Below are 16,415 nucleotides of genomic sequence, written 5' to 3'. Positions count from 1 at the left end.
TCTGCTTCATTAATATCTTTTATATACCGAAATATGAACTTCCAGAACCAAGTGCTGATTTAAATCCTGTGTAGCAGGATACCTACCTGGTTATTATAATTGGCCTGCTACACAGGATTTAAATCAGCACTTGGTTCTGGAAGTTCATATTTTGGTGTATAAAAAATATTAATGAAGCAGATGTCACCAGCAAGCAGAAAATTACAACTACACGAGTCTGACTAGTAAATCATTCTACTAAGTATTTCAGAGTAACAGCCGTGTTAGTCTGTATTCGCAAAAAGAAAAGGAGTACTTGTGGCACCTTAGAGACTAACCAATTTATTTGAGCATAAGCTTTCGTGAGCTACAGCTCACTTCATCGGATGAAGTGAGCTGTAGCTCACGAAAGCTTAGTGAGCTGTAGCTCACGAAAGCTTATGCTCAAATAAATTGGTTAGTCTCTAAGGTGACACAAGTACTCCTTTTCTTTTTACTAAGTATTTGTTCACTTATTGTTTGAGACTTGATTAAATCTTGAGATGCTGCTCCAGTTGCAAAAATAGAAAAGCTACCGCAGGGAAAAAGATCAATTTTTGATTTAGAAAGATTTGCCTCAAGGTGAAATTCATCAGGGCCAAGTCCCACTTATGCTCTCAAAATAGGATTAACATAAAGCATAGAACACCACACTAACCCTCTGCCCAGGGGTGAGTTTCACCCCAGGAGCTTTGGGCTTATACTATGAAGGGCTTTATTGCCACTTGTACACCACTGTAACTGTGCTGGGTGCTTTATGGACGGATACAAAATGTTGGCTGAGATTTTCAAAGTTGAATAGGGCATTGAGCCAAACAATTGCCTTTGAAAATTGTAGCTATTGCCTCTGCCTCAAACGGTTTACAGTTTAAGGGCCCCAAATAGTTTCATTTGAGTATATTTACTATGGTGGATAGTACCCCTGAAGTCAGTCGCAGGTTTGCGTTATCCAGTGCCAAGTGATGACACAACATGAGAAGGGGGTGTAACAAAAATCAGGGATAGGGACAAGAGGTAAATAGAATAATGCAGGTTTCAGAGTAGCAGCCGTGTTAGTCTGTATTCGCAAAAAGAAAAGGAGTACTTGTGGCACCTTAGAGACTAACCAATTTATTTGAGCATAAGCTTTCGTGAGCTACAGCCCACTTCATCGCATGCATAAAAAATCAGAGGCATCCGATGAAGTGAGCTGTAGCTCACGAAAGCTTATGCTCAAATAAATTGGTTAGAATAATGCAGGTACTCGTGTTAACATTGCAGGGCTTGAGGGCTTTGTGGTTAGTTTTCAAATTAAGCCATCACAATGAGGGACAACTTAGGTTTACAGGGCCATGAAGAAGGTACTTTTTAAAGAGAGGCTGAGTAGAGGAGGAGGAGGCAGCAGCATGGCACAGCAGGCCAGGGAGGGGGTTCCTGGTAGAAGGGGATACATAGATGATGCTCAGAGGTAAGAAGAGGAGAGGGAAATAGAGTGGATGGTTGTTCTTAACTTAGTCTCACAAAAATATTCCATCCAGGATGGGAAAGTAGACAGGACCCAATATAACGGATACATTAACCAGAGGCCTGATTCTGCCTTCATTCAGACAGGCAAAATTTCAAGAGCATTGCACCAATGAAAGAACACAATTTAGCCCTAAGTTGCCCATTTTAGTTTTGCTAGTGGGGAGACCTGTTCAGTCAGAACTGTCCTGAGCGCAATAATTTATTTCTCATGGAGTATGAAGTTGGCATTAGATGATAGCTCAGTTCAGACCCACTCCATTTCTTTGAAGTAAAAGAAATTATAGAAATTCTCCAAACAAGGGACCTGAACTGCACCCAATTCTCCCATCAAGTCTACATGTGATTGCAATGTGATCTGCAGCTGGCGGGGGTGGGCTCAGCGAGGGTGGATGTTCCACATAAAGAAGAGAAAATGTTTACCTAAATGTTGCAAAAAAATAAAATAAAAAAAAAACCCAAGTCATGAAACCTCACTTATGACTCTTAGAATCTTACATTCAGCAAACTGCCTGTAACCAACGCAACCAAATCAAATGTGCAAGATCTGTATTATATGTAGCTCACAGGTAGCAGCTGCTGATGGCATTGACAAAAGCACATAGACACACAGTGACCGTGCAACAGATGTATGGATAATGGAACTGCAGTCCAGAATCCAAGCAGAAAAATAATCCATACCTAATGAGATACCCTAAAGCAGATGTGCATGAGAAGAGATTGGACAGATGATGCAAATAGGAATGTTAACAGCTCCCACTGTTAACATCCTATCCAATGACACTGCCCACACAGCATTAATGTTGCTGGATAGCCATACACATGTATGATTGGCAACAGCATTTTCATGGAGAGTGGAAATTTAGTTTACATTAATTTAGAAATACAGTAAAAAAGACCAAGGCCTAAACCCATAACAGCTATTTGACCTATTCAGAACACATTGGTTAAATGAAACATTAATTCAAAAGTAAAGTGCCCCCACACTAGTTACACACCCCTGAATGATAAACAGTACACAACCCTACACAGATGACTTTCAATATATGCATAGTCAGTAGACCAGTAATGTGACCAGCATATAAATAATAGACTTTTTACTATCTTAGTCACTGATCCACCCCAAGTCCTCCCAGGGATTAGTAACCCTACCCAGGCACCAATTTCTGCTGAGGATCCAGTACATTCAGAGTGAATGAGGTGCAAGTTAAAGCTACCTTAAGCAGTTTTCAATTGCCTTTTTTTTAAAAATGTTGTTTCTCAAGGGGAACATAGTTAATGAAGACTTGGATATTGCCCATCTGCTGCCATTGTCCACGAACAGACTGCATACACCACTTTCTGAGCCCCCTTGCTCACGACAAGAACATGACTAGTCCTCTCATGAATTGAGCTAGCACCCTTTTGTCAAAAACCTATACTGTACTAGACAGGCCAATGAATCCCCTGGACTAGTGTAGGTTTAATAATCTAGAGATTAAATCCTGTTCTTCTGCTAATCCCTTAAACCATCTGTCATAAATATAAAGGGAAGGGTAAACACCTTTAAAATCCCTCCTGGCCAGAGGAAAAACCCTTTCACCTGTAAAGGGTTAAGAAGCTAGGATAACCTCGCTGGCACCTGACCACAATGACCAATGAGGAGACAAGATACTTTCAAAGCTGGAGGGGGGAGAAACAAAGGGTCTGGGTCTGTCTGTGTGATGCTATTGCCAGGGACAGAACAGGAATGGAGTCTTAGAATTTAGTAAATAATCTAGCTAGATATGCGTTAGATTATGATTTCTTTAAATGGCTGAGAAAATAAGCTGTGCTGAATGGAATGGATATTCCTGTCTTTGTGTCTTTTTGTAACTTAAGGTTTTGCCTAGAAGGATTCTCTATGTTTTGAATCTAATTACCCTGTAAGGTATTTACCATCCTGATTTTACAGAGGTGATTCTTTTACTTTTTCTTCTATTAAAATTCTTCTCGTAAGAAACTGAATGCTTTTTTCATTGTTCTTAAGATCCAAGGGTTTGGGTCTGTGGTCACCTATGCAAATTGGTGAGGATTTTTAATCAAGCCTTCCCCAGGAAGGGGGGTGCAAGGTTTTGGTGAGGATTTTGGGGGGAAAGACGTTTCCAAACGACTCTTTCCCAATAATAAACCTGGTTAGACGTTTGGTGGTGGCAGCGAAAGTCCAAGGGCAAAAGGTAAAATAGTTTGTACCTTGGGAAAGTTTAACCTAAGCTGGTAAAAGTAAGCTTAGGAGGTTTTCATGCAGGTCCCCACATTTGTACCCTAGAGTTCAGAGTGGGGAAGGAACCTGGACACCATCCAATACTGCTACATAGATAGCATTCCAAAAGAAGAGTTACCATGCATTTGTATATTCATATTTCAGTAAGGTGATTCTGCAACAGGATAGAAATTCCATAAGAATTGTCCTATTGCAATCTAGAGGCTTCAAACCAAGGCCCTGGTCTAACAACAAGGTTCACCTAAACAGATCTCATTACAGGATTGGGCCAGTAATTCGGGGAGGTTGGTGGAGAAAACAGATTAACAAGTGAGAGTGGGGAAATAGAGAAATCTTCATTCAAAATTAGTGGCCTGTAGCAAATGAAGTCCAAGTCTGAGGCCCATGTTGCTTATCCACACTAACGCTAAGAGAGACAAGTAAATATAAAATCAAGTTTACTACATAAAAAAACATCAGACATTATGCATTTGAGACCTCCTGAAAGTATGGCAACAAACAAAGCTCTTGGGGAACATAGATCACACCCTCTCTCAATCCAAGGAAACTAATCCTTTACCCATTAGCCTTCACATAGGTTTAGATGTTATACCATGTGGTAATTATTTCCGAATCACAAGTGCAAACACTCACCCTGATTGGAAAATTAGCAGATTTCAAACTCAGGTAATTTGCCCCTAATGAGGAACTTGTTGAACTGAATTTAACAATTAGCTCATACCCTTTCCTGGCTGTGTGTGACAGGGCTACAGAAAGGCTCAGAAACTCACCTATTCAAAGATTTTCAGTGAAAACCCAGAAATATTATCCTACTTCTCTACATAGCCTTTAGACTGATAGTTCAAGGATTATGGTCCTTGAAGAGCTGGCTGATCACATGATCCTGGCTCGCCTCCTTGTTTCCAGTTGCTAAACTGCATTAAAAGATGCTAAAAAAACCCCATATTACTTCCCTAATGTTACTTTTCCACATGAGCAGCTGCTGTAGTTGTCAGATGGGTGCTGTGCAATTAGGTATCAGAGAAGAGGCGGTCCATATACAGTTGTGAATGGCAGAATACAACAGTCAATGCAAGGGGAAATGTCCACAAGATAATCTCACTGTTAAATTGTGATCTACACTAGAATTGGTTGAAAACCTTTGAAATTTCACCAGTTTTGTTTTTTGTTTTTGCGGTTTTTTTTTTAATTTGTTAACATTTGGGGAAAGCATTTGCTGTTTTCAAACAAGCGTTTTACAACGGTTAACATTTTACAGCAATTGGGAACTCTGATGGAAAAGTTTTCAATTAGATTCGCAAGTTTTCAATCCCTGTCCTACAGTGGTGCAGCCCTGGCATACCAAGAGCTTTATCATTTGTCACTGTAACTGGCATCAGTATATGCCCAGAGAACACGTCAGCAAGTCAAAAAAAGGACAACAGGCAGCGGAGAAAGGGTAAAGAGAATCTTTTGCAAAAAAACAAAGGACACTTGAGAGATACACCTGTACGTGCTGCCTCTTTGACTGCCTTTGTGCTGAAGCAGTAGGTATTTTAATAGAAGCTGAGATTCTGAGGCGTGAAGAATGCCATATTTATGCAAGGAGACTGTAGAGCTTGTCTGCCTCTGAGGTTGCACTTTGAACTCTCAAAAACTACATTAGGGTGTGCCTTAAAGAGAAAAGAGCACAGGAGTATTCTGTATATTTTCTCTTATGAATCAACTGTATAAAGGTCCACTTCTCACACCAATTCCACAGGCTGGAAAAATTGATCTAGATGACCTCTCACCCAAAGATTATGCAGGCTGGAGACTTGAACACAGCAAACAGCAAATCATTGTATTGTTCTGCCTAGTAAGTTATCTTCTCCTCGAGGTGGAATGAAAAAGAAAACTACCCACTTTGTGGAGGTGCTGTGGAGGTGCTGGTTCCCCCTCTGTACAATAATGGTAGGAATAGCTAGTTGGTACACAGTTTTAAAGGACTTTCAAAATATGCAATATAACGGTGCATATATTCTGTTTTTCACACATCACTCTTAAATTGCTTTATAAAAATGTGTGTCTATTTTACATTGGCGATGCAGAGACACAAGCAGATTAAATAATTTGCCTGGGGCCAGAAGGCAAACCAGTGGTAGGGTCAGGAAGAGAATCAGGGTCCAAAATAGTTAAGAGACTGTACAAAAAGAGTAAAGATGATAAATGGCAATGTATCAGTTTGGGGGAAAGAGAGCATAGGGATCTGTGGACTTTATTTACCAGTCATGATCTGCTGAAGAGGATAAACATGACAGTAATGATGTTTGCAAATTATATTATTTGACTTAGTCTCCCTATACATCACCCCACCTGCCCTCTCCACTCTACAAATGACACCAGCCTCAGTACTCCTGTTATGTCCTTCTCTCACAGATGGCCGCATCTCTGAGGCCTCTTCCATGCTACCCTTAAGCTTAGCATGCTCTTCCCTCCCGTTCCAGCATTGCCAATGCTTGTGGGTTTATTGCAATATTTGGTGGTTTTCCTAAAGGCCCAGCCCCTGGATTCATGGGATTACCAGGGAACCTCAGATTTCATTTTTTAAAAAGTAAGTTTCCACTCCTTATAACTGTGGAGAAAAGCCTGAAAGCATAAACTCTAAAGGCTCAGAAAGCAGAAGGCAAGTCAATTATTTTTCAAAAATCTCATGATTTTAAAGCCAAGTTCCTGATTTTGGGGGCCCGACTTGTGGGTTTTTGAAAATATGGGGATGGCAATGCTGCTGGGCCCAACCGCCTTGATCTTGCTGCAGCATCTGTGAAGGTGCAATTGCAGGGTCAGCGCCTGAGCTGCCCCTCCCTCACCACATCCAAACCATTCTAAAAAGGCACTTCTGCCATCTCACCTATTAGCAGTGAGGGGGAAGAAAAATAACAATAAAAAGCCCAAATTGTCCACGCATGGCCACACCTTGCTATACAACCACACAAGAACTGTACTGTCACTCTTGTCCTTTTCTGTTTATTATTCTCCTCAGTCTCACTAGTTTTCCAAATGCTTACAACATTTTAACCTTTGATTGCATGTCCCCTGCACTTCTCGCTCCAGTTCTTTGTTTAATATGAATGGTGCTTTTTATCATCACAAAAGGCATGATAAAAATATCTCTCCTTTCTTATATGACAATCTGAAGCAGGCTTGGCATCAAAGATATGAGATGTTCACCCCGAGATATCTCATTTTATGGCAGCTGTTTGAAATTTGACTCATGGAACTTGAAGATCAGTTACTCTCTGACCGAGAGAGCCTTGACATTATAGTATTTGTAAACCTTTAACATCACAAATACACACCATTGGAAGCAAAATGTTCTTACTCATTGAGACGTGACTGTTACCAGAGTGAGAAGAAAGCACCTCAGAATGCTGGAGGTCGAGCTAGGAGGAAAGACACATTACAAATATAAAGTAGAACAAATGGTCCTGTTTTATTTTTGGATAATTAAAATAAAACATTAACAACAACAAAAATGATACATTCTGCCACTTTCATGATCATTTTGGCTCTATTCAGGAAAGCATTCCTATTCAGGAAACACTTAAACACATGCTTAAAATTACGCAAGACCTGTTCTGACCTAATTAGGGTTATACATAAGCATGTGCATAAATGCTTTTCAGAACTGGGGCCTTGGGCCCAGATCCTCAACGGTATTTAGGTTCCTAACTTCAACTGATTTCAGTGGAAATCTGTCTTCTTAGCTGCCAGCGCAAAAGTCCACTTAATCCACTTGCTAATCACTACCTACGCTGTAAATTTCATTGCTCAAATATGCAGTGTAGCTGTAGTTGTGTCAGTCTTACCTTGAATGGTCGCTTAGAGTATATGCTAACTACTTATGCTCAGGAGTCTGTTCCACCTTGCATTTAGCTGTGACGCTGGAGTACCTTTCCCAGACCTAGAGAAGAGCTCTGTGTGGAGCGAAAGCTTGTCTCTCTCACCAACGGAAGTTGGTCCAATAAAAGATATTAGCTCACCCACCTCGTCTTTCTATTGCTCAAATATGACACATGAATAATAGTAGAAGTATTAAAAATCTACTCTAAAAGCATAATAGCTAAAGAGACTCTCATGGTTAAACTAAGCTCACATTGATTTTAAAATATAAATCTATTTTAATGAGCATTTCAGCTTTGTGATTGTGACAAATGCTTGGTTGACAGTGATGGAAAATGAAGACTTCTCTCCACAGAATAGGCTAATCAGAGGCAGTATCAATATAGGCTTCTTGCTTTGCCCAGATAACACACCTTTAACTGTGTGTGGGAAGATCCAAGTCATTCAGTCTCCATGCCTGTTCCCAACACTTGATTTGAGTTCTAAATACCCATGTATACTAGGAAATTGATCAGTTATTAGCAACAGGTCCCAGTGAAGCAATGCTGAAAGCCATTGAATTTAATGTATGGAACAAAACAATTTTCAACATCATTAGAGAAAAAGCATGACTTTTGAAAACGATTTTGTCCCATTTGCACGAGCAATTAAATTGTTTCCAATCCCAATTCATGAGAAGACTTGTTGGCTCTAAATAGTCTATTTTCCCCATTTGGGGTCCCAGGAAGTCACAGCCAGCCACAATAAAACACTAGCAAATGCCATCTTATGTGGATAGGTATTAGATTACAACTATGGGAGTAACTATGCTAATTGCTGTGGTTAAGTATCTATGGCCTTGTCTACACTTAGAAAATATATCATGTTAGAAAACGTGCTAAATAACAAGATGCTAAACATACTTTGGCATATAGCATGGACAAGTACAATCGTGTTTAAAAAGTGTAAGCTGGTCATGATTAACCTTAGTGGGAGAATCTAGAAGCTAAGTCATATCTGATATCATGTATTTAAAACAGATACATTTTCCTAGTGTATATATGGTCAAAGCATCCATGCCCAATGTGAACTAGAGAAGCCAGAAGAGACTGAGAAGGAGCTGAATGCTGGTCTCTCATGACACACACAACTCCTGACAGCTTACTAAACATTACATGGTGTCAGAAGTTATATCAAACCAAAATGGAGCAATTAATCTCCTCAAAGAACACTGGATTTCCAGGGACCCCTTATGATAGATGGAAATTCATTAAAATGAGACTAACCAATGGGTGTCAGTGATGACAGTATTTGGACCAACAAGTCTAAAAACAGTCTAAGTCTTAGTGCAGTGTTTCTTAAACTGGGGGTCCTGACCCAAAAGGGGGGTCACAAGACTATTGTGGGGGGGTCATGAGAGCGGCATCTGCTGGCAAGGTGCCCAGCTCTGAAGTAAGCAGCAGAGCAGAAATAAGGGTGGCATGGTATGGGAGGAGGGACATCAGAGCTTGAAATACTTTCAAATGGCAGCCCAGCAAAAAAAGTTTAAGAACCCCTGTCCCTAGTGGGCTTCAGGATGGCTCAGGATTGGGGGTGAGGGGGGAGCAATTATTTGAAAATGATTCCTGTTAATAAAAATACTTAGCTTTATAGAAAAATGTGTATACATTATCTCAAAGCACTTCACAAAGATAGTTAAGTATCATTATCCCCATTTTACAGATGGGGACACTAAGGCACAGCAGGTCAGTGGCAGAGCACAGAACATAACCCACCTCTCCTATCTCCTAGTCCCATACCCGATCCATTGGATCACACTGCCTCCCATGGGGAGGACTATTGATAGCTATTATTAAATAGTCATGAATGGTTACTGTGTGCTTACTGGTATAAAACAGTGGTTCTCAACCTGGGACATGCATAACCCTGAGGGTATGCAGAGGTCTTGCAGGGGGTACATCAAATCATCCAAGGTATTTGCCTAGTTTTACAACTGGCTACATAAAAAGCACAAGCGAGGTCAGTCCCAATTTAAATTTCATACAGACAAATGAGAAAGTAAACAATTTTTCAGTAATAGTGTGCTGTGACACTTCTGAATTTTTATGTCAATATTGCAAGCAAGTAATTTTAAGTGAGGTGAAACTTGGGGTATGCAAGACAAATCAGACTCCTGAAAGGGGTACAATAGTCTGGAAAGATTCAGAATCACTGGTATAAAAAAGACAGGAAAAAGTGACAGCCCTCACCAAAGAGCTTATCATTACTAAGTTGGATATCGCATGCAGGATGTGTTGGGGTCTGAGAGGATATATTTACTGAGGTATGTTAGCTGTTGTGGGTTTGGTGAGAAGAGTGAGAACTGAGGAGGGATTTGAACAAAGAGAGGGTGGGCACCTGAAGTGTTGGAACAGGGAGAGAGCTCCAAACACAGAGGTGGCTACACGAAATGAGGAAAAAACCAAAAAGAGTGAGTCTCCAGTGTTGCCGCATTGTATAAAGACCATAATGTGTGCAAACCTGTATTTTATCAATTCACATTTACACTGCAGGGTTCAAACAAGCTGATGGGACCCAAACTGTCTGACAACTGCATGAAATTATATGGAGACAGAAATCTCTCACTCTGTGTATGTATCTCTGGAAAATAAGGAGGTTTATCCTCCCACTTTTCGGTCCTTTCTGTCCAGGTCACAGGAATTTATACCAGAAGCTGTTCCAGCTTGGAAATCTGCTATTTGCAGTATAAGGATATAAAAGTTGCTATGGACGTCCCCTCAAGTAAAGCATATACATTAGTCAGGATCTTGCCATGGGCAAGCTGAGTTGGGCTACAAGTATTGTCCCAGCTTTCACAAGACAGCACATCTGTCCACCTTCTATACATTTTCGGTTCCATCTTCAATAAATTTGCCATTTAGGTTGATCTTGGTGTTCTGTTTGTTGTCGCTAGTTTCCTGGTCAGTGCACTCTGGAAGTTCCAGATCATCATATCTTTTCCTATACACCACCCTTGAGATCAGTGTTATCAGAAACATTTCCATTATGAGGAGCTGTTGATTCATATCTGGCAAAAAAAAGAAAAGAAAAGAAATCACATCAGAATTGGGGAAGAAGAGAACAGTAGGTTCAACTCATCCCCATTTGCCCAAAGGGCACAGGCACTGACTTTAATTTTTCCCTGGGGGTGCTCCACCCCTGCTCTGCCCCAAGGCCCTGCCCCGACTCCATCGCTTCCCCTGAGGCCCCACCCTCACTCCACCTCTTCCCACCCCCGCTCCGCCCTCTCCCTGAGGCTCTGCCCTCGCTCTGCCTCTTCCCGCCCCCACTTCAACCGCTCCTGGGGGCCCCCACACACCCTCCGCTCGCTGCTCTCCGCTGAGAGCTCCCCCCAGCCACCAAACAGCTGATTGGGGTGCCACTGACTGAGCACCCACTATTTTTTTCCATGGATGCTTTAGCCCTGGAGCACCCACAGAGTCAGCACCTATGCCAAGGGAAGCAGCTTCCTCCTAAGCCAGCAAGTGGCTGTTGTAGCCCAGGTGGGATTCACCCCTGCAGAGGGTAGCCAGGATTTTCAGGCTAAGCTGCCAAAGAGCCACAGAAGCTCTAGGCAAAAGTTGCCTTGGGATGGGTTGAATTAGCACATCTCCTGGATGCCCAGGCCTCTCCCCTCCCAAGCAAGAGTTGGCTTGGGGAGGGTGGGGGGAAGGTTCCTTGCTCCTGGCTCCTTCCAAGGATGAGACTGGTGCTACTGCCTCCCATTTCTGGGTGGAGTTGCTGCTGGGAGCCTTGCTTCAGGGTTACACTGCTGGGAGATGGGAGTGAATAAGGTCTAAAGCCTGGTTTACACTTAAAAGTTAGGTCAACATAGCTATGGAGCTCAGGGATGTGAAAAATTCACAGCCCTGGGCGCCCTAGCTATGCCAACTTAACTCCTGATGTAGATGCGACCTTGCTGATGGAACAATTTTTCCACTGACCTAGCTATCACCACTGAGGCAGGTAGATTACCGACTTCAATAGAAAAACCTTTTTCATCACTGCAGGATGCATCTACACCAGTGGTCCCCAATCTGTGGGGCACGCTGTGACATTCTGTACCCCAAAGTAACACCTTGGTGCCCCCATAGTCACCAGTGTTATAGAATTGCAACAAATCTTGTACAAAATATGTCATGTAAGGTGTCAATGGAAAAGGTATGGTTTGCTGATTATGATTATCCTATTTGTATGCATGTATCATTTTTGTATCTGAAGTTATGAATATTGACTATGGGCCAGTATTTCAAATGTGTTTACTCCTGGGTAACACCCATAAAGTAGTTTACATCCAGTCTAGCCAACACATTGTGAATGGACTAATCAAGGAAAGGGCCCATCAATAAACACAATGGGCCATGGGAAAAGCTTTTCCCCACCCAATGGACTTTCCTGTGAACGTTCTAGCCAGAATATGGGTAATGGCCCCTGCTAGGACTCATCCAAGCATGCAAGGGCATGTGGCTTGATCATGTGACACTGGACTCCATCTTGTGCCTGTACTTTACTGTACAAACTGTGCTGGGGACTTTGCTTGGAACAAAGAAGTTCCCTCCACATTGAAGAAGCTATACAAGGGGGAAGTGACATCATCACTGGGCCTCACTCCTCCTACAACAAAGCACCTTAGGAACAAAGACTGACTTGGGGATGTAGTCCCAGTCTGAAGGGATTTATAGCCTGTGTAAGGAAGATTGTTGGACTGTTTGTAGCATCAGGGTGAGACACTGCTTGATTCAAATCCTGTCTAGTGTATTGAACTTAGATTGCAATTTTGTTTTGTTTTTTCTTAGGTAACCAACTTTGATTTGTACGTTATCACTTACAATCACTTAAAATCTATCTTTCTATAGTTAATAAATCTGTTTTATATTTTTTACCTAAAACAGTGTGTTGCTTGAAGAGCAAAAGGGAAATCCGCTCAGGAAATCCACTCAGGGTTGGTGCATTGGCCTCTCCACACTGAAGGCTGGACTGGGATTTAAACTTACACTGGTCAGGCTTTTGACCAGAGCAAGATGGTAAGGCTCTGGGGTCCTAGGCTGGAGAGCTAGTCGGGGGACTGGCTGGAGCCACTCTATTGTTATTCCATGAGTGGATAGGAAAAGCATTCATGTAACTGCAGCAGTGGGTGTCTCTGTCTGTGAATGTCTGTGTAAGTGCAGGATCTGGAGGGAGCTGCAGCTTGTCCCAGCATCACAGTGAGTGAGGGAGCCTAGGCTGGTGAGACAGAAGGCTCAGTGATACCCCAGTTCCAGGTTGCACCCTGGGGAAGTCCATCACACCTGCCCCCCTAGGGGGGCACAGAGAAACTTTAGAGAGGCATGTAGCAGGCCCGGGCCAGCCCCCATGGGAGGGTGGGGAGGGAGAGCCACCCAGCCCTGCTCCACCCCCAGCCACAGCTCCACTCCACCTCCTGCTCTGCCCCCAGCCCAGCTCTGCCATCATTCGCTCTCTGCCCTGAGGCCAGCTCCACCTCTAGCCCCAGCTCCTCCCCCCATCCCTAGTTCTGCCCTCAGCTCCACCTTCAGCCCCAGCTCCTTTGCTGAACCAATTGCGAGTAATGGAGTAGGGTGGGGCACGGACAGATTCCATTACGGGATGGGAGAGGCATGACAGGGAAAGGTTGGGCACCACTGGTCTATACTATGGGGCTGCAGTACCATAACTGTGCTGCTCTAGCGCCCAGAGTGTAGACATGGTCTAACCCTCAGCTGAGTGGTATTTGTCTGTTCTACGGTAACTTTTGAATACCACATCTGATCAATTCCAAAATTTCAGGGAATATTCTAGGCGTCAAAGAGCAGAAAATGGTAAAAAACAAAAGGGGAAAAACGGGGGACACACCACGCCCCTGGCATCTGGTTAGCAGAGTCACAGCTTCAAGCGCCTCCATAATTTTCTATGGATCAAAGAACCCGCTGATGGTAGCCATTAACACTTCCCAGCCTAACGATGCCCATCTCATCTCTTTCCAGCCTCCCAACCGAGTTTAACATGCCAACAGCCTGAACGATTTACCTCCCAACAGAAAGAAAAGAAATGAGAAATGGGGGGGGAGGGAGGGAAGACCAGACTGGGGGTCTGGGCACACACAATACCTTGTAGGATCAGCTCCTTAATTCTCACTGTTTTGGAGTTCAGATCTCTGTAAAGTGCTCTGTTGCTCATGAAAGCACTTTAGTAAATACATACTTTATCTCCCAGTAGATTTGTGGCTGTCCAACTTCAGAAACCTTTGAAGGGGCCTAATTTTCAAAGGCTCGATGGTCAGTACTTTATGAGATCAGACCCTTTACCACATCTCAGGTAAGACACTCAGAATCACCAGTCATTTTTCAAAATGTACAGTACTGCCAACCTCAAGCATTCAAAAATCATAAGATGGGCCCCAAAAAAACATGAGATAGTTGTTTTTACAATCTCATGATTTTTAATCCTAATATGTGTTGGATTTTTTGTCTTTGACATCTGGTTTCTGAGTCATTATCACTTATCTCTGCAACCAGGAGAGAGAGAAAGGTTTTTCTGGGAAAGCTGAAATGCTCATGTAACTGCAAGATGCCAGGAAACAGATATTTAAGGGAAATGCCAAAATGTCACAAGACACACATTAAAATCGAGAGCGTTGGCAACACTGATTTCCAGGCCTTTATACATTTAAAAAACAACCCTCCTCCACTCTACAGCCCTCCAAAAGAACCTACATGCTCCTCTGGCTGCAGAAGCCAGAGGTGGTGCACAGGGAATAATTCCTTGCAGAGCCAGGATGTTGATGATAGCTGCCTGGAGTTGGCTTAGAATGAGGACAAACTATGAAAAGAAACAAAGAAAAGAAGATTGATGCATCAGTACCACAGAAGGGTTGTAGTTCAGCACAGTGATCTTGCTTTCATGAAAAATATAAACTCCTCTTCCACCTTGTTTCTCCCCTCTCCTCATCTCCTACCCTAAGCCTGCCTCCCCTGCAGAATAAATCTTTTGGTGAAGGCAATATGGCTCACAGCTTGAAAATTAAATCAAACTTCCTAGCTGTAAAAAAGGCTTGACCTCAGCTCTTCGGTCTAAAGGTGCAATGGCTGTGAGGCTGCCATTTGGGGTATCGATCAATATTTACTGCTTCATATCAGAAGCAAACATAAGAAAAATGGAGTCTTACCAGCACTGTAATTATTAATTTGTACCCACCTGTACCAAGGGGGCAAGATTCTTCTGTTGCCCTACTCTGGTATGAGGTGTTGGAACACACACACGCGCACACACACAGCAGGGAGATGATGACCGATTCCTGCTAACTCACTGTGGCAGGGGTGACTCTTAAACTGTCCCCTAGTTAGAAAGGAAGTGACTTTTGGTGCAGAAGAAACTAGATTCTAGGACAGAGAGGTCTTTGCAGTGGAACCCAAGCTGGGGAAAGCCAAGCTGGGGGAAGAAAGGGCAGGGTGATGTGTGTGCATTGTTGTTGTTTGAGTAACCAATAAAGCCAAATGTCAGGAAGGGAGTAAGTTTGGACTAAATTCTGTGGACCAGCTTTACAAAGGTGTATACGTGCATTAAGATGCAGATAGGAACCTAGTGGGATTCACAGACATGCTTAAACAGATTAGGGCCCAGATTTTTAAAGGTATTTAGGCACTGCTGTGCTCAATGTTGCAAAATCTAATTGATTTAGGAGCCTAGCTCTCATTTTCAAAAGGGATTTAGACACACACAAGACTAAATCCCATTGACAGTCAATGGGCAACACGTTTAGAATCTGGGCCTAGGTGCCTAACTCTCACTGAAGCCATTGTAGGCACCTGGCCTGCTTAGATGCTTTTGAAAATCCCATTAGGTCCCGATCTGCATCGTTATGCACCTAAATACCCTTGTAAATCTGGCCTTTTGTGTATAAATTCTTCTTAGAGCAGGCTAGAAACATGGCCTGCTCCCTCAAACTTTTCTTGCACTGTTCCTGAGCTGAGAATTTTCCCCCTGAGCTAGTCAGTGTCTCACTAAGAAGTTCTTTCTGAACCCATGTCTCTAGTTGGCGTGTGACCAGAGCATTTTTGAAATTGGTCAGGAAAACTGAGCTTTGCTTACATTTACTGCAGAGCGTTCACTGTCTCAGCATGTTCCCCGCCCTGCCCACAAAGTAGTCCATCCATAAACAGATGTAAAAATCAAGAAATTCCTTCAGGCCAGTGAGAACAGAATAACATTCAACTGCTTTCTTGGGAACTGATAAGTGTGGAGGAGGGAAAGAAAATCTGTGGTTCAGTGTAAGATTATAAAATCCATTGCATAGGTTAAAATGATCAGAACTCCCCCATGAATACATTTCCCATAAAAATACAAAGACAAAAATGTTTTCATTCACCTCCAGTATTATTGTGTTTACTAGTTTAGTGCTGTCAGTGTCCGGGACACAGAGAAAGACTGTTCCTGTCCTAAGGATTTTATAATCTAACGGCCTGAAGCACTTCATACGAGGTGTAATATTCCCTTCTGTGAGTAGTGCCTTGAGTTTAATGGGACTGCTTGTGGTAGTAAGTCTGACTACTGAAAGTAAGTGCTGTAGGAGCAGATGCGAAGGCCAGCTGTGATCATGCAAAACAGATTTCAGGGCCACGTCATCAGGATGAATCACCAATGAAGTAATTTTTAAAAACAAACAAATGCATGTGATCTCAGAATAGAGAGAGTGCTCTAGAGTGTGACACCTCTTAGTCTGTGCTGGCCTTCGCCATATATCTTGGTGGACATCCAAAATATTTAGGGGGCACATATG

General features: G+C 42.6%; 1 protein-coding gene across 1 annotated transcript in view; it reads right to left on the bottom strand.

The window, feature by feature from the left end:
* Positions 1-10,482: 10,482 nt before the first annotated feature.
* Positions 10,483-16,415, bottom strand: part of LOC144259031 (organic solute transporter subunit alpha-like) — a 41,977-nt gene continuing 36,044 nt past the window's right edge. The window contains exons 7-8 of the mRNA XM_077807200.1: positions 14,353-14,458; positions 10,483-10,670 (exon numbers count right to left, since the gene is read on the bottom strand). Coding sequence (XP_077663326.1) covers positions 10,483-10,670; positions 14,353-14,458 — 294 coding nt within the window. The remainder of the gene's footprint in view (positions 10,671-14,352; positions 14,459-16,415) is intronic.

The sequence above is a fragment of the Eretmochelys imbricata genome, chromosome 1 (assembly GCF_965152235.1).
Source record: "Eretmochelys imbricata isolate rEreImb1 chromosome 1, rEreImb1.hap1, whole genome shotgun sequence".
Taxonomy (NCBI): domain Eukaryota; kingdom Metazoa; phylum Chordata; order Testudines; family Cheloniidae; genus Eretmochelys; species Eretmochelys imbricata.
The sequence above is the reverse complement of the archived record's forward strand: the minus strand, read 5'-3'. Positions and strand labels throughout refer to the sequence as shown.